Genomic DNA, 23,527 nt, shown 5'->3' on the forward strand with positions numbered 1-23,527 from the left:
TTAAAAAATGCTATGCATCCAGCAGTTTTCACTGACTTAAAACATCCCTACCACAGCTATGTTAACATCCACCCTGTTGCACTGAGAGTGAACTTGGCTGATGTGAGAGCACGGACAGGGAGCGCAGAGCACCACACATCGCACACCTAATACCTTCCATGCTCATGACATGCATCAGTGGGACGCTTGTTCTCAGAGAGGCAAAGTGGTACTCGAACCGTGCTTGTATCTGCAACTTGATGCCATTCCAGTAATGGCTACTTGACTCACAGGCATTTTGGGCACTTGCAATGACTTTCTGAAGTCAGCTGAATCCCCAGTCCCTCTTTTATTCAGTGCAAAAACACATATTTTTCAAAGAAATGGTAAATATCTTTTAAGAACAGCATTACTTAGTATTTTTAGCATCTGCTAACTGCGATGATTATAAAAAGGGCAAAACAGCACTTACTTTCCCAGTGGATTTGACTCCTTTCCAAATGCAGAAGAAACATATCACCCAGACGAGGAGAAGACACAGTGCTAGATCCCACTTGATAATACCAATATCTTCAATTCCTGATGACAAGCTCAGTACATTCCGCCTGAATATTTAAAAGGAAACAAAACAATGGAGAGATGTAGGAGCTCAGTTGATGCAGGGTCTGGTTGTGATGTCTGAGAGTATATGATGGAGTATAGGGCAGCAGGTGCATGGGCAGACCACTGCCGTTTTAACGCTGCTTGCTAAGTCAGCATGGCTTATGCAAGGAAAGCTGAGCTTTGCAGTCCTACATCTCCCCTAGGTTTATGGGACTCTTGTTCAATGTATTGCACACATTTCCCTTTATGCTCCTTTTAGCAGCCTGTGACCACCTCAGGATGAGATAAGAAAGTATGCTCAAAGCACTGCAGCTTTCACATTTGCTCCCTTGAAGATGCAAGACCAGCTCATCCTGGCATTGCCACGAACCCCAGCTTTGAAGCCACATAGCAGCATTGCAGACAATGTCTCCGTCACGGACACTTGCAACTGGCCTGCATCCATGTGTTTCTCCTCCTTTTCAGTTCATTAGCAAGACTGCCGCAAGGAGGAAAGGGAAAAAGCAACGCAGGAAACCATCAAGCTGCGTGGCTTTTCAGGGCAAAGGCTGGAGCCATTATCCGTTCTCCCCCCTGCGGCCCCCCCCCCACAAACACTGCCCAGACGCGCCGCCGTCTTCAGCACTGCCGCCACCAGGGTCTTGTTTAGCTAACTCCAGATATTTGGTAAACTTTATTCTGTCACTTAGGTTAATAAATAAAAAGAGATTCCTATCATAAGCTGGGTCTTAAGGGAGCAATATCTGACCATCAAAATACTCTGTTCCTGAGGGGAAAAATTCCTTACGGCTTCTCTCTTTTGGTAGTTGCCATGGGTATTGTTAAATAACAATTCAAAACTATTTCTCTTACTTTTGTGAAACATACACTGACCTCGTACATTGGACAGACCTTGTCATACCTGATGCTTACATAATTTGTCAAATATGTATAAAAGAACAAACTGTTTCTTACTGTTCACTTAGCTAAAACTCCTCTGCAAATGAACCCACTAAACTCTGAAGAGTTTCTGCAAGGTTTTTTTAAGCCAAGGAGAATTTTTACCTCAATCACAACAGAAATCCCCTGCTCAAGACTAGGGCCATGACCTTCCTACCTAAAAAATTCTTGATTAAATTTCATTTTCAGACAACTATAAAAATCAGCCGCTTCCCTTCACCAAAGTCGTGGAGAGCTGAGACCACAGCAGCTTGGGGTGCCACACCAGCGTCAGGCCCACAAGTGTGACGGGCACAGCTTTGCGTGTGGATCCAGTACAAGACAAACCACTGTGGTTTGTTTTTCCCCTGAATTAATTAACTGGGTTTTTTTTTGCTACTACCAAGGAAGTACTAGCGAATGAAGTCACCGATGGAAAATTTGCAATTAGTTTTTGGAAAAAAAACCTGGATTGACCAGTTTAATAGGACTCAAACCCTCATCCATCTGTTTTTGTGTCTCTCTCTGCCAAATTCACTCAGATTACCTGTGTGAATGCATTCTCACACCAAATGCTTTATTCTCTCTGAACATGTGTGTATTTTGTTATGGAAAAGGACTAATAGCACCAGACAGGGTAAGTCTGCCCTAATCAGCACAGCTATTCAGCAGTTACAAGAAACCCCTCGGTAATGAATATTTGGCATAAAGTTGCAGTCCTGGTTCACCTGGGCCTAAAGAAACCAGGGAAAAACCTGCTGTGCGTATACAAAAGAAGAAAATACATTTATAAGATGACAAACTTCGGCTGCAACCTTCTGTAGCTTTTTTAAAAATAAATGGCAATTTTCCAATCTAAGGGGCAGTTCGTATTAAATAGGCAACCTATAGAGCTAGCTCTCAGGAGCCATGAATAATTAACTGTAAATGCATTTTGGAGTAGAGAGCTCTATTAATGAATCCAGCTAAGACTTCTTTGCTTTTTATTAGGGAACTAAAAGCGAATGGTCATCTCACCTACCGTTTGCCCCAGCAACCCTCTCAAGCTTTTCTGGAGGGCAACCCAGTGGGTTACTCAGGGCCAGATATGTTACTTTTCTACAGAGCAGCAGCAAGAGCAGTAAGTGATGTGCTGGCTTTCTCTGTCCTGGGTTATCTTGTCTCACAAAGATGGACTACCTCAAGGAATCCACTCAGAATTACCAGGGGAGCCTCAGCAGTAAAATTGTTTCGTGAAATCTAACCCAACATATTTTTGCAGCAAAAGAACTCAACCTGCATTTGTGGTACCCTGAAAATTCAAGTTCAGGAAGGAGCATGAGCAGGGCTATGCTGACAGCTCTTCAATTTTGTTACACAACCCACTGCTGCCTAGATTCAGCCAAGCCCACTCAGCTAACTTCATGCCATTTATGCATGAAGTTGCTACTAATTCTAATTTATAGTCTTGATACTGTCATTAACTGTCACTCATACATAATCAATGGGACAACAGGCTGGGGCCGAGTTTTTTGTAAACATGAGTTCTTGAACCTTGTTCATATGCTAGTATGTTCTAGTGCTGTGCAATATGAAAATGTAATAGGAGCTGTAATTGGCTCTAGAACATAAACAAAAATAAAATGAGGAGAGTTATGCAATCCTTGGAGGATATTCCAGCTCGTTAATCAACTGAATGCAGACAGGACCTTTTGTACCAGGAAAGGCGAAGCACCCTTTCATGTTGGATGGACGAGAATAACTAACACTGAAGCAGTTGTACCAGAAGACTATTAGAAGAATATGAAACAATTTTTAAGACTCTCATTTGCCCCCAAAGGCAGAGACAGCTGCCCTAGATTTTGTTTAGTTTTTGTGTTGCTCCCTTCAGGATTACATGCCGTTAGCATGTGATGGTCTTTCTTGGGATTTGGACAAACAAAGTCTGCTGATTACCAAATATTTATAAACACTTGGCCAGCACCAGACAATCAGGGGTTTTGTTCAACCATAATTACCCATAACACTTATCCCTTATGTATTAATATGTGTGTAAGCCTTTAAGGTTTTGGACTTTAAATCTTCAGAAATAAGACCTGAAGCATGTGATACCAAGAGGTAAGTCTCCTTATACAAAGCCAGATTTGCTTAACCCCCTTTTATTGCTGCTCAAGCAAGCATGTGATTTGCACAGAACATTAATTCAAATGAACTGAAATGTCAGGCTGTACTATATGTCCAGCCTGGCTGAGAAGGACACGTGTTATTCAACGCAAAGAGGTTAATGCATCAATGTGGTCAATTATATCTGGGCAGCATTAGTTTTATAAAGCAATACTGTGAGGACAGTACATAAATGTCCCAGAATAAAAATGGCATTGGGTTTCAGAAACCAAATACTCACAAACCTCTGAATTAAATCAGCATTAATTGTGCCACAAAGCAGATGGATGTCTTCAGTTAAAGACTATTTATTGACCTGTCCTTTCAATGCGGGTAGCTGGCTGCCTGGCAGCTGGCATTGTCTGTGATGGCAAAGTACCTGAAAGTTCTTTGCAGTTACTTTTAATTTCAGAACGATACAGAATAGTAGCACGGCTAGGGAAAAACTGGGGACACTAAATGACTGCACCATATAAAAGCTACGTTACTTTAATTACAACAGTGTTGCGTGATCTCTGTCCTTACTTTAAGACACCAGTAGCTGTTTATGTAGAGAGAACAGCTATTTTTAATACTTCTGTAAGTGCCATGAGTCCCAAAGGCAGCTTGGTCTGTTAAGGGCAGTTTCGTTCATGATGAAACAGTGAGCTATGGACAGTATGTCTGAATTAGTAGGATTACGGAGCCAAACTCCTCCCTAGCATGACTCTAGGGAAGAGTTCAGTTCATGATGTTTAAAACTTATTTGAGGACAAAAGTTAAAGTGCCTACAAAGTGCAAGGGCAGTCACCTCCATGAGCGCTAATTGCTGAGCAACCTTTGCTCTGGCTGTGCTACAGAAAGAGTGAAGGGAAGATAGAGGGAAGGGGAAAGCACTGTGAGGACGAAGGATTTGTCCTCCAGCCTTGGACACCTCCAGCCTGCCTACATCTGTTAGGGTGTGTCTACAGGAGGATTTAGTTCAGCTTGCAGGGTAGTTTTGAGGACAGAAACTTCTAGAGGAAACAACTAAAAGCTCCAGGCCTAATGTGCTCCCATGGGGACATCATTCCCCTAACTCACAGACAGATTGCCCTGCCATAAGGCCCTTCAGTGACGATACCCACAGAAAGCTCTGGTGTCCCCTGAGGTCCTGGAGCCCCCACTCTTTCTTTTACAACCCATCTTCCAACTCCCAGCCCTATTTCCTTCTGCTATGGTATCTTTAGTCTCCTGAAGTGGACATGCTACCTGGGGCCCTAGGGAGACAACCTGGCCCATAAATCTGTGCATTACAGGAATAGAAGCTTCTGGAGCAGCAGGACAACCCTGTGGCCACATCAGGAGACTCTTAAGCTCATGGCTGCCCCCGGGTACAAGGGGACCTGTGAGCAAAATTACTGCACAAAATTGAAGATGAACACAGTGCTTTTTAAGTCCTGGGAGAGCAACTCTATTTCAGAGGCAGCACTGTGGACCCATGCTTCTTAGGGAAGCCTTGAGGAGAATTTGAACAGCCTACCAAGCCAGCCACTCATTTGGACTCAGGGCCCTCAGTCCCAAAGTCATCGTGGGAGAGTCCAAACAAGTGGAAGTTGCTTCTTCTTCTACTGCAACTTGCCTGCAAGTTCCCCTAAAATATCCAAAGGTACCATTTAACACACCTTTTCCAACTCCCTCCATATTTACAAGAGAGGAAGTCTTCTGGGAAAGTATCTGTCGCTCAACATAGAAACACAGTGCTCATGGCACGGTGAAAACTGCCCTTACAGCCTGCACCCCACCTCTTACACCAGTCACCGCTGCCTCTTGACAAACTGCTCATCCAAGATCCAGTCTACCCTTTGTATTTTGGCTCTTGTGTTATGAATTTTAGCACAGTTCAAAAGAGTAATTTTTTTCTGAACTTAGGACATGCCAAATATCTTTGGCATGAACATCATTCCTGCTGGAGTTATTGGCTGACACTTCTTTTTCAAAAATAGAGAAGTAGGTACAAGTTGATCAGGGATCAAACTGGACTTTAAACATGCTGCAAAATCCAAGCTGGGTCAGAAACTAATTCTACTCTTAACTGACCGTCTCAGCAAGCCAAGAAAAAAGAGTTTCTTCCTAAGCTATTTGTAGATCCGTTGGATTTAAGTTTCCCTACAGGTGCCTTCCTCAGCTGCTACATTTTGATGCCTATATAAACACATAGAGATCTGAGGTCATGCCTGTTCAGAAATCAGGTTATGCAATATAATTTAAAACCTGAAAACTAAGAGAGAAATGGGAATAAGAAGCTTAGGCCTTGTGAAATCCAGGCATCTGGCAAAACAGAGTCTCCTCAGAGAAAAATGATGTAACAAAGATGACATGAGAAACGTACAGTACAGGACAACATTCACCACCTCTGTCAGTTTTACTGGTGAGATCAATGCCTTGCTTCGTTTTCAGACTGATAAGAGATGTGTTATAGCTTCACAAAGTGTACTACAAATGCGAACAGCTGAGGAAGAGGTAAAGACAACCACAACGGGGGTGATTTGTCACTGTTTCCATTGTAAATCCATACTATCAGGGCATCTGAAGTGACTTATTCCTGTTCTCATGCTACATTTAGAGAATCCCAACCAAGAAGGAAGCAAGTTTTCTTCCAATCCAGAAATTAGACTGGGTTTTCAGGGCTCCCTGTATGCTTTAGGATGAATACAGTTATGCATCTAATGCCTTCTTCCACTGCTCCCAGCCTGACCAGTCTGTCTCAGATGGGCAAGAACTGGTAAAAAACATTGGTCAAACAACTGACATGCAGAGCAATTTTCTTTTCCTATCTAACATTCCCCGTGTGGCTTCCATAAAATCTCAGATTAGACCTCTGGCATGCCACTGAAGTACCCCAAGGGCACCGTGACGAGGGGGTACTTACTCCCAAAACTCCGTGACAGGAGAGGTGAAGTTAGTGGCATTCAGTGATATCCAGAGTGTTTTGTTCTTCCTGAGAGTGTCTTCCACACAGGTTGGTGTGTTCCACTTCTGGTGGCAGTGCGCCCATGGCAGGACGCTCTGGAACGACTGGAACAGGTAGTAGAGTCCCCAGGCCAGGATCACAATGTAGTACACATTCAGAAGAGACACAATCACTATGGAAGCATAACCAATTCCTGGCAAGAGGGAGAGACAAAAGAAATATGCACAGATGTCACAGATGCTTCTTGCTAAGCCACCTTGTGATCTTGTGGAGCTGGTGCTATTCCTGATGTGTTGTGAACTTGTATCCCACTCTACCACACTGCTGTTGGAGGCTCAACTCAACTTCATCACACATAAGCACAGACCTGCCACCATCTCTGACTAGCATGGGTGCTCAGGGTTGAGTTCCTGGCTGTGGTTTGCTGACATCGGAGGGGAGGTCTGCAGGATGTCTACCCAATTTAACACTTGGCTATTTCAAGTTTTATTAAAAGGAAATCAAGGCATCATGCTTTGCTTATTTGGGAACTACGCCATCTCACATCTTAGGTACCTACTTGGGCAACATCGTTCTCACCACACTGTCCCCCAAGCCAGCTTCCTTGGAGGCAGCTCGGCTGGGCAGCCCCTGCACCACTCATATTTATCGACTGGCTCGGCTCAGCCTATGTGCAAAAAAAAAACAAACAGTTCTTGAATGAGTTAAAAAGGAAAATTCCAAAGCTATCAATGTGAAAGCTGCCCCAATTTCCCTTGTGCAAAGGAAGCATGATATTTGTAGCTGTTACGGTTAATTAGATCAATGTTTAACTCTGCTATCAATATCTGACGATAAAAAATGTTCCCTGTTTGTTTTCATAAGCAGGGTCATGGGCAGATAAGGGCGAGTCCTACACAACTTCAGGAGGTGGTAGAATGCTGTTCCAGTGGAGGCTTTATTAAATACCACAACCGTTCTCCTGAGTCTGGTATCTCTCTTCTAGCTTGGCAGTTTAGCTCCACCAGCAGACGTATACTATATCTTAAGTCAGAAGGAGTCACTATTTTTTAAAATACAAAACGAAAGGACTCTGAAAGCCCTCTTTACTGAAATTGTTTTAGCTCCAAAAAGCTTACAAAGTTTGCCATTTAGGAACAACGGGGGGGGGGGGGGGGGGAAGAGATTTCCTTTAAAAAACTTAGAGCAGTCTCTTACAAGAGGATGAAAAGCCTACAAGGTTCCGTTTAACTTCACTCTGATGGCTACCCCAGCACCTGGGAAACCTGCCTCATATTTTATAGTTTCAAACCTTATTGCGACAAGAGTCTTTACCCACAGAGATTATTTTTATGCCAGGTGAAAACAACCAGAGCAAGTGCTATTTATTCTGTACAGCTGCATTTCATTCAGGATATACTGCTAGTCGCATTATTAGAGCTACAATTTCTCTTTATGGATGCCTGGGAGATTGTTATTTAAACAAGGAATGTTCCTTCCTCCTCAAAAGAAAAAAGCTTCACAGAAGTGGGAGGAGTAGGAAGAATACAGAGCTAAAGCAGCACAATTACATCAACTTCTGCAGCATCAGAGTATTAGGTGGGAGTGTGAGCCACAAGAAAGCCCTCACTTCTACCTGGGGTGACATGGGCAGAGATTCCTGGAACAGTGACAGTGGCAGAGCTAGAGACACGTCACCGTGAAATGCTCACTCTTTCCAAATAGGATTTGAAGAGTGCTGCTCTGTTTAGTGTAATTGTTCCAAATGATTCTGCCTGTGCTGTCCAGCTGTAGAAGGCAATCTATACACGTGATGGGCATCCTCGGCAATTTTTCTAACCCGTCTTTGATTTTTCATTCCAGTTCACTTCCAGAGTTGCATTCATATAATTCCTGTGAGTGGGGAGTGATTCTTCATTCATTGGCAAAGGCCCTTGAATAACACCAGACTAACATGCCTGTTTGCCAGGACCTGCTCAGTTATGACAGAAGTCCCATTCCTGAATCCTACCACAAAATGCTGTCCAGGTTTTGGCTGTATCACTAACAGAGGGATGATGCCAATGATAAGCTTCCACATAGTAGAAGGAGTTTGACTTCCAGACCAGAATAATACTTTGAAGATGCTTTCACTAAGACCATGTAAAAGACGCTAGCCTTCCAAAACAACGCTTTCTCTGATACCTGTGAACAAAAGGTGCCATTGCCTTTTTAAGGCAAAATATGCAATTTCTTTCTTGCTTATTGGCAGTTCTACCAGTTAACAAGATGATAGTATCAAAATCAATACCTTACTTTGTCCTTCAGACTCTCTGACTTCTGCCTTTCCAGGAACCAATATCATACCCTCATTTACTACAGCAAACAGCTGAATTAATGGACATGAGGGGAAGAGTGTTGCTGCACGTGGTTTACAGAAGTGTCTTTAAACAGTAAAGCACAACAAGACGTACTAACCAGTGAAAATAGGGCAGATCTTTTCCCAGCATGTAATTCCACCTTCAGAGGTATACTGTCCTAGCACCACCTCCAGGAAAAACACGGGAAGACCTCCCCCAAACAGGAAAATGAAATAAGGTATAAGAAATGCACCTGTTGAGAAAAATATCATAGCACAAAATTGAGATGAAATTGAGTGACTTTGCACAAGATAGTCTAAAAAGTGTAAACAGACATATATAAACACATAAACATATTTGATACTTTAATATCAGTATATAATTTATTCTGTTGGATTTTTTCTCATATTCAAACTCTCACAAGTGGAATGGGTATATGAAGCTGGAAAGGGCATTTTCTTGTCTTTTAAAAATTAAAATCTGCAATAACACTGGGTTTAGGCACACAACGGTTTCATGTGGCTCAGAATGCTCTTATTCTGAAATCCACTGGTCTGAAATCCTACTGGTCTATATTAATAGCATAACTTTTGGTTAAAACTCAGACTCACTAGTAGCAGAAGTAGAAAAGCAGTCAAAGTTCAGTAGTATAAAATTTTAAATAGCTGTTGATTTTCCATAATTAATTTTTAACAAAAACTATTAGGTAATAAAACAATCTCTCCCAAAGACTGGTGAAGAAGACAGAAAACATGTGTGATTATTCATTTTAAAAGCTGGATGAAGGCACTAAAAAAACAGTAACCGTAGGGCAGACAGATTGAGTCATGATAATGAAATACGGAAATACTCACCTCCGCCATTTTTGTAGCAGAGATACGGAAAACGCCAGACATTGCCTAAACCAATAAATCCACCAGCCACGGACAGCAGAAAGTCAATCTTGCTTGCCCACTTCTCCCGCTGGGGTGGCTTTCCTTCTGCCTCATCCTCAGGCCGTGTCCCTGGGCTCTTGCCGGGGGAAGGTTTGAGGATGTCCTTGTGGAAATCTTTCAAGCACTGAAGCTTTTCCTTTGTTGCCATATTTCTGCTTTCTACACAGGAAAAAAAAATATTCTGGGTTTACTAAACAGTTTTCACTGGTAGAGCTCTGTAACACTGCAAGAACTGTTTAAGCAAATTCAGTTCCATAAAAAACAGTTCTGTTTATCGAGCTGAGATATGAAAATACATGTGCTGCCTTCACTGACCGGGAGAGACAAACCACCCTTGGACTCTGCTGTCATCTCTTTGTGGCCAGTGCAGCATAGGGGACAGGAGAGGTTTGGCACTGCTGCTTACCGGCTGGCCGCAGGCAAGAGGTGTATAAAGATACCATCAGCATCACCAAATAGTGAGCAAGTGGCGCATGCTGTTTTCATGCCCATAATAAGGTACAAATCACTGCATCTGATTCCTTCTCAAACATTTAAGTGAAATAGAGCAGAATAGTAAATCTCACCTTTCCAGATAAAACCCATTCCTCTATTTCACAACAACCTGAACCATCCTGCACCATTTATTGCCCGCAATTTCCTTACCCTGAAGTATTATAAAGCTTTTGGAAAACTACCCATTCATAAAAAATGGAATGGAAAGTCATCTGTTCTAATCAACCTGGAAGAACTGAAGGAATCTTTTCAGTTTATTCCACTTTCATAACTGCACTGTTTTCCCTTGACATCAATAAAAGGACAAAAATAAACCTTTATATTCAATTATTGTCTTATACGCACCTATGCAATTGAACAGTTTGCCAAGAATGATGGCTCCTTAGTTAATTAAAAAGTCAGTGGCATGAGTCACCTGATGCAAAACACAAGCCATATTAAATCATAGCTGGTTTTATAATGTATATATATAATTTATGATTATAAAAGAATCGCAGATTGTGTAAAAATAATTTAAAAAAGAATTACTCTAATACATGCCTTTTTATCCAGGGTTCCCTAATGAAAACAATTTAGGAATAACTTGTAGCTTTTATGTTAACTCAGATCTCAGGCATATGAGGCCAGTTCATTCCCCACATAACTCAAGTGACTTTATCTGGATCTGACCAGTTATTTTAGCATAGTGTTTTGATACTGAAAAGCATGTGAAATTTTCACCAGAACCAGGCAAACCAGCAAGTTTATTCCAGATCACAACCATTCCCTGCTTGTACATGTTATTACGGGTGCGGGTGCACACTCATAAAAGAATCATGCTACAGATTATCCCATTTGATAGCTGCAAGCCTCCCTTGTACCTGCTTGCTGGTTTTGATCTCCAACCTGATTTAGCTTGTGGCAGTGACCTGAAACCTGAGTTGACATTAGCTCTGCAGGAAGCTTTTAATCTGAACATGACTTTGAGATAGATATGCATCACTGTACCCGTAAATCTTTCCATCCACTACGGAAAGTTTCAGAAGGCTAACATTTTTGCAAACCATAGCAGCTTAATATTTGTTCCACTGACATATTGGTGGCCTTTGCCACACAGTTATTGTGACAGCAGTTGCCTATAAGGCCATGATCTAAAAAGGGACTTAAATTTTCACAGTGCTAATCATGACTTCCTCCTGTTTTTTAAAAAAGGCCACAGCTGACTGCGCAGAGGTGATACGAGCAACTGCAATACCTCCGTGTCAACAGCAGAGAGAGCTCACAGAAGGAGGAAGTTAATCACAGGGTGATGGCTCATCACCATCCACTGTAGGGGTATGAGCACAGGATATATATTCCTCTAAAATATCTCCTATTGGTTGCTATTAGAGAGATGGTATGAGATGAAGTAGTGTAGTAACTGAATAAAAATGGTTGGGCCAGCTCTTCAACAGCCTTCAGGTGCCTAGTTGCTTCAGGGAATTAATTCACAATAGCTAACTCATGTACCTAGTATCATGGATGGAGATTAATGGAGGTGCCTCCAAGAGGGATGCACAGTAGCCTTAACCTCCCTGGGACATCTGTATCTCACTCCAAGCCCCAAACAGGTACTACCCTGCACCATCCCCTGGAATCGCCTCTTGAGGGAGGAAAAAAAACCAGTAGGTGCTACCACTTTTCTTCAAAGAGGTACCTGCAAGGTGGCTGATGTCCTGCTCGCACTGCAACAGCAACCGGGCATGGAGACAGCCCAACGTCACTTTCTTTTGCTATTTGTGCTGATTGAATCCCTATCTTTCACCTTGCAGAATGTCATAACCATCAGGCAACAGGCTATTCTGGGCTGAGGAATGGAGGGCATTCGGACTGTCTCTCATGGAAGCTGTTCTTCACAGGGGTTACTGAAATACTCAGCCACAGAGGAAGAAAGTGTGCAAAACAAAGACTAACTCGCACCTAGTGTTTAGGGTATGCTCTTATTTTTCTGACAATTTTCTGGTGAACTACTGGGACAGCCATAAACCTGCTTAACAGGGCACAGAGATATATACATTTATAGATCCTTGCAGGATTAAGGTTTGAAATAGGAGCTTAACTGCTCCCCATGGGGACTGACACTGGAAATGCCCTGAAACAGACCACTGGGCACGCAGGGAACATTTATGTAAAAAAAAATGAGGGGGCCTACAGATATCAGCCACCTCTGAAATGAAAAACTCTTCCAGGATTGCAGTTTTTTGCAACCTACTTTTACCTTGACACAGGAGTTCTGTATTTTTCTGCCAGCTCTAATCTTCTTGCCCGTGGATTTACGTTGACCCAGGTGTTACTCAGTTCCACTCAGAATTTGCAAGCGTGACCAACTGATTGCATTCTGTAAACCCGAACTCTCCCTGGGACAAGGTGATCACCCTGTGGTTTGTCCTAGTTACTGGCACACAAAGTGTGAAATGGTGCCTTTTCAGTTTCCTACTTTGTAACTGCATGGGACTGCATTTTAAAAGGGATTTTTAAATTTTAAAAAATTAAAATTAAAATTTAAAGACACCCCAAATTAATGGCCACACTTGAAAACCTAATTACTGAGTGTAAATTTTGTTTCAGCCTTAGCTGGAGTGTGAAGATGGATCGTGATCTTTCCCTTAGCCCGCAAATCCTAAATGTCACGCTTGCTTTTGGGGTGGCCATTTCACCGTACGGGTGCCAGAAGATGGACCACCACCACTTTGTTGCAATTCACCAGCTCTTGCTAGCGGGGCACAGTACAGTACCTATTCAATGCTTGCACAAAATTACTAACAGCCCAGTTTCACTGTGTATCTCTTATCTAGTCTTGCTAAAATCCCGATTGTGTTTCGAGGGCCGGCAGCTGTGGCTGGCAGGCACGTACCGTCGACCAATACCATAGGAATTGACGCTAAGTGGCCACCTGGGACTGCGGTCCCAGACCATGTCACGTTCAAGGGATGTCAGATTTATCCCCCTTTGCTGCCAACCATTGGTGTCCACCCAGCCATTCCCAATTACAGGAACTGTCTACAAAGGCTGCAAGGGTGGGGGGTACGGGCGATTCTCCTTGGTGAAGAAAAGCCAAGAAAATCAAATTTGTTTAGTGAAAGGCATTGTCTTTTTCCTTAATGGGGTTGGAGTTTCATTTCCTTTAGTTATGTCCCACTGGGTGAGGTTAAAATGGCTCTTAAGGGAAATAGTCTGACAGAGAATCTGAAACAATATGTTGCCACCGCCCAGGTCAGAACCAGAGAATAATAGGTTATTTTTACTGTATCACTTAGTGGGGATGGTATCCGAGATCTAAGTCCATCTGATTCCCCCAAGGAAATATATTGTAAGAAAATGCTCTTACAACCACATAGTCCAAAAGGAGCGATCCAAGTCTGAGACACGTCTGCCTCCCGGAGACACACGTCTGCCTTCCAGGAGCCACATCTGCCTGCGAGAGTACCCCCTTCAGGAAGCTTTGGACAGCCCCAGGAAGCTCTGGCTTCACCTGATGAACTTGATATGGATAAATAAAAAGCAGCAGAGAAGCCTGCCATTTACAGTGTGCTGCTAGGCTGAGTCCGGCCAAACAGCTACAGCCTGACCGAAAAGCAAGGGGAGAAAGGATCCGAACTGGGCCAGGCCTAGGATCCGCTCTCACATACAGTGGTGCAAACCCTAATTAACTGATGAATTTACCAATTGTCAAATCGAAGCCAGCAAAACATGGAAAAATAGATCGAGGGAGCAAGCATGGGCTCTTTGCACTTCTCAAGCATCTGATCCCTGGGGCAGCCAGCAGCGCATCAAGGGCTCCTCTCCTGCAGGAGAATCACACATCTGTCTCTTGCACCTCGTGCACAAATTTCCTTATTTGAAATAGCCCCTGTGATAACTCAAACTCTATGGCTGGCTCCCATGACTGATTAGTCTTTGGTGCACAGCTGAAAATCCCCCAAAATTAGCCATAAGCAGAGAGCTTTCGTAGCCAGCCCAGCTTGGGCCATCTACTGTGGAACAGTTATCATATCTTTGCACGTACAGCCTGCACCTCAGATAACCCATACCCTTTAAAAAAATACTGGCATTGAAATGTAATCCTTCATAACATGCAAAAAATTAGGTGTGGGTGAAGGGGGAGGCAATGGGCAGGGGGATCACATGATGAGAGATGCAGATGGGGAAGGCGGACAGACCTGCTGGTTGTCAGAACAGGCACAACTCACATTACTGCTGAACCACTGACTTTTTTTGACAGGCAACCCACAGATTACACATCTGAAAATACACTGTTCAATTTCTGCTTTAGGATTACAGTAATGATTTGCTCCAAGCTTCTGATAGCCACAGACAGGCGACCAACACAGGGTAACACCTTCCAGGAGCAGCCCTGAGGACAAATTCATCATGGATGCTACCTCACTTAATAATCTTTAAAAATCAAGCCTTCAAAACAATGGTTTTCCAAATGCTCATGGAAACACGAAAATCAGAGTCTGCCTGTACACACCAATATGCATTTGTAAATATTTACACATACTAAAATGCATGCCCTGTCTTGCCTCTGAAGACCAGAAACCACAGCAAAGGAGCTACTTCTTTTTTGGTCAATGCATATAAACTTTGAATAGGGATTCAACACGCTGAACTGGTGACTAGAATTGTAACTGTACATTAGTTTTCTAGCTCCTTCTTCTGTTAGAAAACTGAAAGCAAAGTACATACCCGGAGTGTCTCTGACCTTGATGGTTATGCTGCCTGAGGAATGACTGTATGGCTGTACTGCTGATTTTCTGGACTATTTTTACAGCACAATGTGTAGCACCACTACTTTTGCTTTCAAGGACCCTTTTCTACTAAGTTCAGCCTGTACAGACTCTATGTCTTGAGCTTCTCAGTTCTCTCTCCTCCTCTGCTGTCTCAATGGCTTTTGAAAGACATCTGTTTATCACATTATAATTAATTTTTCTAACCTTTTCTAAGCTCACCACCTCTTTAGACATTACCATCTCTCTTATTTTTCTGCCATTTTTTTCTTTTGTATCTTGGAAATCAAAGTCAACTTCCCTTAAAAAATTGAGCTTTCTTAGCTCTGCCAATCTTACTGTGGGTTGTTTGGTTTTTTTAGTTGTTATTATTTTATTTTCATATTCATGAATATTTCAAAATTACCTGCCCTGATTGCTGGATCAGAGCTGCTCTTCAAATAAACAGCTTCCACTCTCATTGAGAGCAATGGAAAAGCTGCTATTGACTCCAGCAGTAGCAGGATCAGGTCCTGAATAAAACTGCATTTATTATGTTTGGCTCATTTCCTAGGATTATTTGGAACTTTGAAAGCTGTAATTCTTGATGTTGACAGCTTTCCCTCCCTCCCGGAGCAGTGTGGTTAAGCCAATCAATACATGATTAAAATAAACAGCCCCTTGATCAAACTTATGGCTTTAGTGCGAGTCTTTCTGATCTGCAGAAGCAAAAGCCTTTATGTTTGTCAGCCCTTGAGGCCACATCAGTATCCAAAGAGCACCTGAATTCATTTATCGTTCTTAAGTCATATCCAGGTTCTTTTTGCTTCATTGCACAAGATACCTACATTTTCTGAAAAATAATACTACTGCCTTTATTGCACACATTGCCTCTCTTCTTAAACATGCCTCCCAAAATTCCCTGAACTACATCTCACTGTTCTCTTTGCCTTTAATGGACTCCTCTTTTTCCTATTACTTTTCCCTGGGTATGGGTAGTTATTTAAACATCTATCCACTTGCCCTTTCTTCTTTCTCAGTTTTCCCTCCAACTTTCACCATCTCCCTTCTCACTTCTTCATTTCCTTTTCTTTCACTACTCTGCTTTTTTTAGTCTTCTACAATTGACTGGAAAATCTGCTACTGAAAATTTTCTAGGAGCAAAATGCACTCCTTTAAAAAGCTGAAGTCTATTCTGAAAGGAAAGCCCAGAGCATAATGCAGTTTCTTTTTCATCAGTTGTGGTCTGGACAAAAGGTATCTCTTTTTCCTCCACGTTTTTTTCTCACTGGTGTTTCCATTCATGCTCTTCAAACGCTTCAAATAGGTACCATGTCACAGCGCCACGCTGTTATAAAATCCTGCATCTTTGCTCAGATTTCAGCAGCAGAAAATCTGCAGTCATGTAATACTCTAGATGCTCATTTTGTTCTACTTATTTAAGTGAAAGAACAAAGCAGTTACAAGTAAACCCAACGCTGGAGGAAATTAAAACCTCCCTTCCCGTTGTGTGGGGTGGAAAAGAGGAGAATGAGTATCCACAAACCCCAAGGGCTTTCAGAGAGAACATGACCTTTACCCTAAACACAGGGGATGAAGGGGAGATGATGCTTCCCAGCCTCAGAGGCATGGAGCTTGATTCCCCGGGGACATGGCCCAGGGCAGCCCTGGCCTTTGCAGCAGTCAGTGAGGAAAACCATGGGATGCAGCGAAGCAGAGGACTGGCACACTGCGTCACACTGGTTACTACACCATCGTACTGAAATCCTCTGTCAGCATAGTGTGTCCTGTATCCCAGTGAGAAACCAAGCGTCCTGCACCAGAGAGCCACGGTCCTCCTGCTCTGTCCCCTCCTCAAAGAAGAAAGCCCAAGGGCGACTCTTGCAAAGAGGACCACAGGGAGGGAGAGCATCAAAACAAGGGTTGGTGGAGGCAGGGAGAATGAAGGGAAACTGCTCATCCCTTGTACACTGTACTGGTAATTATGTGCAGGAGCACATCCAGTTAACACTTGTTTTTGTCCACATGTGAAGCCAACTTCTGACCTAATTTAATGCCTCTGGGTGTGCCAGCTAACAGCCTCCTGACTGTCAATAGGCTAGAAAGAAGCACCAGCTCCCTGCTGCTTTCCCTGCATACTCCCTCCACTGTACCAGCTCTCCTACTGTGAAAGTAAAAAAAAAAGTTAATTCAGTGGGTGACAACCACCTCTCAAGGCCCTTGTCTTTAAGAGAGGGCCCCTAACAAAATGCAGGAATATATCCAAGTGGCATGGCGAGGTGATGCCTTTCCAAGCAAGATGGGCATTGTCGAATAAGGTTCAACGAGCTGTGCACATCCTTGACTCTTCAACGACCTTGTATCCAGTGGTTACACAACTTTTGGTTAAAGGAACAAGCATTTTCATATTTTGTTTTCGATTTTGAAGGTCTGCTGTTGAGCAGATTGCAATTCTCTAGTAAGCCTTGGTGCCAATCAAACTAGTTCTACTGCCACAAATAAACACCAAAATCTATAAAGCGATGTCCCTCATCCTGCTACAAAAAAGCAAAAACCTTAGAGTCCACAAAGATTATGAACTTGAATAGCCAGTGGTGTACACTGTGCGTATTGAATTTTTTGCATGTGATTAATAACATTTTGATTCTATATGACACATCTGCAAGGCATGTGCAACACATGTCAATGTCTGCAGTGCCGAGTAGTGCCCCAGTGCAGGGAAGAGAAACAATAAAGTAGTCATTTAGTGAAGTAAATGTGCAATAAAATGTATTAATAAATAATTTCAAAGTAATTTTTTCATAGGGATAAATCGTTCTACCCTCACCTGTTTTCTCAACTAATTCTAAATTTAGCTTTAAACTTACTGAGTTTAACAATGCTTTCTCTTAACTGAAGATTACTGTACTTTTTCAGTATGTTTTCCAACCAGGTAAAAAACAGATATATGTATAAGATTACATGTTTGTAAAAACAAGCGGAGTTTTCCATACCCACTAATGGCTTTGATCAGCTTTGTAAGCAGGTTGTTGCCGTACCTGCCTAGGCCACCTCCACACAAAGCCAGAGTTGTATTTTATTGCTTCTATCCATTCATCTTAGTTTAAACAAGAAATGAAGAGGGCAGCTGTTTAAACATGTCATGCAGTGCCTTATTCTCACAAATCTAGATCCCAACACCACCAGTGGAGGAGAACAATCCTCCTTCTTATTCTTTGTTCCTGTGCCCCATCTGCATAACACCTGAATTTTTTTCTAGAGTACATTAATGGAAGGAAGACTTGTGCAGCACGGCAGTGTGGGTGGAAAACAGCCAGCCAACTTGTACCAGGAAAACAGCTGCTACGTGCGTGCGATCAGCAGTGTAAGCCCCATTACCGGCTATAAAGTCTGAGAAGGTTATGAAGCCCTGACGATAAAAGCCATGAGCTCTAAAACTTAATGATAAGAGTAAGCTACTTTTGATTTCAGTCTTGACTTCTCCTTTATGCTGACAGTAATTATCAGCAAACATATGAATCAGCGATAGAAATGAGCTGTAGACTTTTAAGATGTGGAGCTAAGGTGGAGCAACGACCCTCGCCGCTGCACCGTGGTACTTGGGTGACTACAGTGCTCAGCCAGGGCACCACTGCTCACAGGCCTTCAGCCATCAGAGATTTCCTAAGCACCCCGAGGTTTAGTTTACTATTGTTGTTTTCTTTCCTTCAAGAAAAAAAAATGGAACAGAAACTTTAAGCGTATGAAGTTTCACACAGGAAATGAAATCAAAACTACTGATATGGCAGAGCAGAACAGAGCACTGTGGGTTTCTTGCAAGAGGATATGCTAAAAGCAGAAGTGGCAAAGTTGATGAACAAGCTCACAGAGAGTGCAACTTCGCAAAACAGGTCGTTGAAATGTAGATTTTCACACACACACACCAAAAAAAAGCAAAGCTATGTAGACACTATGGTATTTATTTGCTTTCATGCAGCTGGTGCCAGGTGCTGGCTTGCACAGCCGGACACTGGCATTTTTTGTTTAATCCCAGAACTGCATTGGCTCGGTCTCCAGCTGCAGCTCCATCCTCTGATCTTCCATGGCCAGCCGGAGCCACTCACTCTGCTCCTGGAGGGCATTTCAAAAGGAATACTGCTATATCCTACAGGCCTCTCAATGGGCATTATTTGGTCAAAAATCACAGATTTTGATCACTACCCTTCTGTTTTGAACGTCTGAGTTGGAAGTAAAACCTTTGGTATTGACCACTAAACGAACATGCCTTTATTAAATATCACATGATTCAGGCTGATTCCCAGTCAGAGGTGTATTTTCAGTTCACTTTTGCCATGGACCTCTGACATCAGCTTTGATATACGGAGAGCTGTGCTCATTTTTATGTTGAGAGATATGAAAAACAAATAGTGCAAGAACAAATACTTCACTTCTCCAAGGAAACTGACATACAAACCACTTCTGCATACCACAGTCTGCGAAGTGCAGAGCACACATGAAGCACAAACAAAATCCTGATCCCACACACCACTTGGACAAAAGCCCCACCGAATTCACTCTGGAATCGCTGCCTCCGAAGGGAATTTCGTAAAAATGAGGCTGGCTCCAGTGCAAGAAACAAGTACCTGCAGTTTTACCTTTATACCGGTGTCAATCCTGCAGGCTACAGGCACTTGCTTTTCTGTTGGCTGTTGCTGGTAAGCATTCCCAAATATAGCATGACAATATATGAACAGCCTGAGTATTTTTCTCCATCTCTTATCTTTTCAAACAAACACCAGCTGATGGTTTTCACTGCAGGTTGCTTTTATAGCCCTAGCTTGACTACTGTAAACTTAACCTACTCCTGCTGACCAGTTCAGAGATGCAGTTCATAAAGCTGAACAGTTGAGGATCTTTCTTAGTGCAATTTCATCTAAGTGGACATGCTTACACTAGGTACCAATGTGGCACATTAACCTTTAACATCCAAAGCTGTTTTCATCATGACTACAATTGTTTTTCATTACTTTTTTTGTGTGTGTGCAAAAGGTAACTACAGACAGGTGGGAAACTGTTTGCAGTTCTACCATAAATGATGGGTACGTGACAAACAGCCGAGAGAGCCATAAAAACAACTCCATATGTAAACTAAAGATAGAAAGCAAGAGAACTTCCTTTGGTTTACTTTACTGGATTTTTGTAAGGAAGTGACACATGTACAAGAACTACATGAACTTCTGATAGTTTTGCAGAAGCAGAAACCCAGATGATTCAAAGTCAGATGCATGGCTTTAAATTCCTCATGTGAATATTATCTGTCTATTAAATTTGACTTGTCATCTATAGCTTGTGTATTACAGGAAGAGTGGAGGAGAAAGGATCTTCAACAGTATCTTCCACTACTATATTCCCTTTACATGGCACAACAACTTTTTCACATTCAAAAGAGCAACCCTCTACATCACTTCAGGAGGATGTGTATGACAAGAGAGAACTGACATGGTTACAGAACAGGGAGGGCAGCAATCACTTGAAGAAGTATATGAAAGCAAGTCTGTCCCATTAAATCCGGATTTTAGAATCCTACCTTGCATAAAAAGGGACAAAAAAGGCTTTTAGTTGCTCACATTTTGTCTTTCCTCAGTCCACTACGATAGCCTGATTTCTACATTTTACTTTCAACAGAGCCTGATGAGACATACGGTGTTTGCATGAGCAATATACTTCTTGCTGATAAAGGAGAGATATGGAAGAAAATCACCTTATCTTGGCAAACTTGAAAGAGCAATGCTATAAAACTATTCCTATATTTCTTTTTCCTAGCAATTGGGTGTTTGAGGGTTTTTTTTGGTTTGGTTTTGGTTTGGTTTTTTTTCTACAATAGCTAGATCATTGTTGAAAATTCCTTAGACTGATATGGTGAATCTGAGTGTAGTTTTTCTTTCTTTTACCACAATTAAGATAATATTATTCTGACAAAGGGCATTTTTGGCTAGCATATGGGCCAATGCATGAAAATTTGCTACCCTATAAAGCTTGCAGATGCCCCTCTGCACATCCGAAGCTCTTTGGCACACAGCTGCAGGGCAGGGAAGGCGTTTGGCTGAGGAGCAGATGCTCTGTGCAGCGTTAACTCCCTCACGTGGTTACAGCCACATGAGGAAACCAGCATGTAACGGCAGAGCAAGGGCAGTTGATGACTCGCTAAACCCTAAATACCCCAAAGCTCTCTTCAAGGCTGCTAGAGAATGGGATTAGTAACTGAAAGGGAAAAAAAGGTGATCTTTTTAAATACTTATCATTCTAATATAATTATGCATCAAGCTCTTCAACTGATAGCTTCAGTTGGAACTTAATGAAGTTTTGAAGAGATCTCAAGTGAAATTGTGGTAAAAATTCTAACTCATTCCAGAGATACCCAAATTTCACCTACCAATCTCATCTGAGGTTACCATTTACATCTTGATTTTGATCCCATGTGAGTAGAACCACTGCAACTTCATTGACCTTCAGGAGGTCACTCCTGTTCTATGCTGGTATGAATGAGAGTGACTCCGTTCATGAGAGTGAGGAGTTAATGACATGCACAGCAGAACAGCTGAATCAGAATGGGAACCGGGTATTAAACAAAACCATAAAATAATTTAGGTTAGAAGGGACTTCTGGAGGTCACGTAGCCAGCCTCTTGCTCAAAGAAGGGACAATATCAAGATCAGACTGGGTTGCTGATGGCCTTATCTGGTCAAGCTCTGAACAGCAGTTCAGAGGAGTGGAGACTGTACAGTCTCTGAGCAGCCTGCCCTACTGTTTCACTCCTCTCAGGGTGCGCAATTTTCTCTTTCCTTATAACCAATCTGAATTTCCCTATTGGACAAAGAAAGAAGATGAGGAGGAAAAGGGAGAAAAGGATTAACACAAAATGACAAGAGAATACTGAATGGAAGGCTAAATCTTCATATTCTGATACTGCACACATACAATACAAGAAGTTGGAAAGGAAATGATACAGAGGGTGTGTGCAGTGAGTGACAAATGGGTAAGCTCCAGGTTAAGTACAAAATAAGCAACAGTCCCTGGTGGCAGCATATCAGACGATACTCATTTTATTGTCTGATTAAAAACATATTCCTTTAAGAAAACCAAACAAAAAACCCTACTGAATGTTGCAATGCATGCCAAGCAATTACTGCTTTCCACAATGTGTCCTGTGACTCACTGTGCCACAATAAATTGGCATATGGTGCTCATTCAGGGTATGTAACTCACGCATTTGCAATAGCTCTAAAGAGCTAATAGTTACTTGGACTGTAGTTAATTTGGGGAGTTTTTAATTTCCCCATGGCAATGCAATAAATGTCATGCTTATTATTGTATTATTTTTTTTTTTAAAAAAAATCATGCTTTTAGTGGCAGGCAAGTGCCATTAAGGCCTGAAATCTCTTGTATGCTAGGGAAATCAATTCAGACAACCTCTGGCATGCAAAAGCACATAAATAATTGGTAAATACTACCTGTGGTCTTCTGGGTCCAGATTTGCCTGATGCCAAGAGCAATCAACTCCTTTTTGGCTGAAAAGGATAGGAGGGCACTCAATACCTTGCAGAAGGCACTCAGTACCTGGCAAAAATCAAGCTTTCTGTGTGCCAGCACCCCATGAAAGAGCAAACCCTGAAGTGCAGATGACAGAAATGGTTCTCTTATCAGGGAAGGCAACCTCCTAGAAAGACACAGAGCCAGCTCTCTATAAGATACTGAATACTCCCCCTGGGAAAGGTGCACTTCCTATGCTTACCCCACTTAAAAAACAGCTTTAACTCTCTTATCAAAGGAGAAAAAAGTAACAAAGCATCTTTCAGTGAGTCTGCCCAAGAACAGGAGTAGACTGGGTGTCCAGTTTTTATCGTTAATAAGATATCAGAGATGCTTAAAAGCAGGTATTGAGAAGAGGCAGAAGAAATTGTGTGATTACCAGAAAATTATTCTCCTATAATCAAGATTACTCAAATGAGCCCAGGCTACACCATGACTTGTAAGTACCACCAAGAGCATACGGCTTCAGAGTGCTAATGGAGCTTTCCATCATACCGAGATGAATTAATGGGGGGCGGGGAGGTGGAAAACCTGTATAGACAAGGTCCATGTAATACTTGTATACATTTGAAATAAGTCCACTGAAGCCAGTGCTATTCATTAGCAAAAGTGGATCAGTAAGACGGAAGTGGACCACTGGGATATTTGCCCACGCAGGGACTCAGGGCTACAGCAGAAGTGCCATGGGTTTCAAGGTCAGCAGGACTGATTCTTGAAAAAGGCGGTCTTTCTTCAATCCTGTTTATACCATGATAAAGCAATAGCAATGCTACTGGAATCAACAAAGCTATACTGGAGTAAATCAGCTGAGAATTAGATCCTGAATTTGTATGTCTTTGCAGCTAATTTCACAGGTATTAAACAACACTGATGTCTCAAAATGTGACTTGGTAGGAAAAACATAAATAA

At 42.3% G+C, this 23,527-nt stretch overlaps 1 protein-coding gene across 13 annotated transcripts in view; it reads right to left on the reverse strand.

Annotated features, from left to right (window-relative positions):
* Nucleotides 1-23,527, reverse strand: part of SLC6A6 (solute carrier family 6 member 6) — a 90,649-nt gene that overhangs the window by 20,913 nt on the left and 46,209 nt on the right. For 7 of the 13 annotated variants that reach the window (XM_075095972.1, XM_075095968.1, XM_075095969.1 and 4 more), the window contains 4 exons: nt 9,747-9,986; nt 9,011-9,145; nt 6,533-6,767; nt 452-584 (listed from right to left, as the gene is read on the reverse strand). In XM_075095972.1, coding sequence (XP_074952073.1) covers nt 452-584; nt 6,533-6,767; nt 9,011-9,145; nt 9,747-9,975 — 732 coding nt within the window. In that variant the 5' untranslated portion in view covers nt 9,976-9,986. Of the gene's footprint in view, nt 1-451; nt 585-6,532; nt 6,768-9,010; nt 9,146-9,746; nt 9,987-10,667; nt 10,738-22,539; nt 22,597-23,527 lie in introns of those variants that run through there. The other 6 variants (XM_075095975.1, XM_075095970.1, XM_075095964.1 and 3 more) reach the window with 2 other exon arrangements.

This window comes from Phalacrocorax aristotelis, chromosome 6 (genome assembly GCF_949628215.1).
Source record: "Phalacrocorax aristotelis chromosome 6, bGulAri2.1, whole genome shotgun sequence".
Lineage (NCBI taxonomy): Eukaryota > Metazoa > Chordata > Aves > Suliformes > Phalacrocoracidae > Phalacrocorax > Phalacrocorax aristotelis.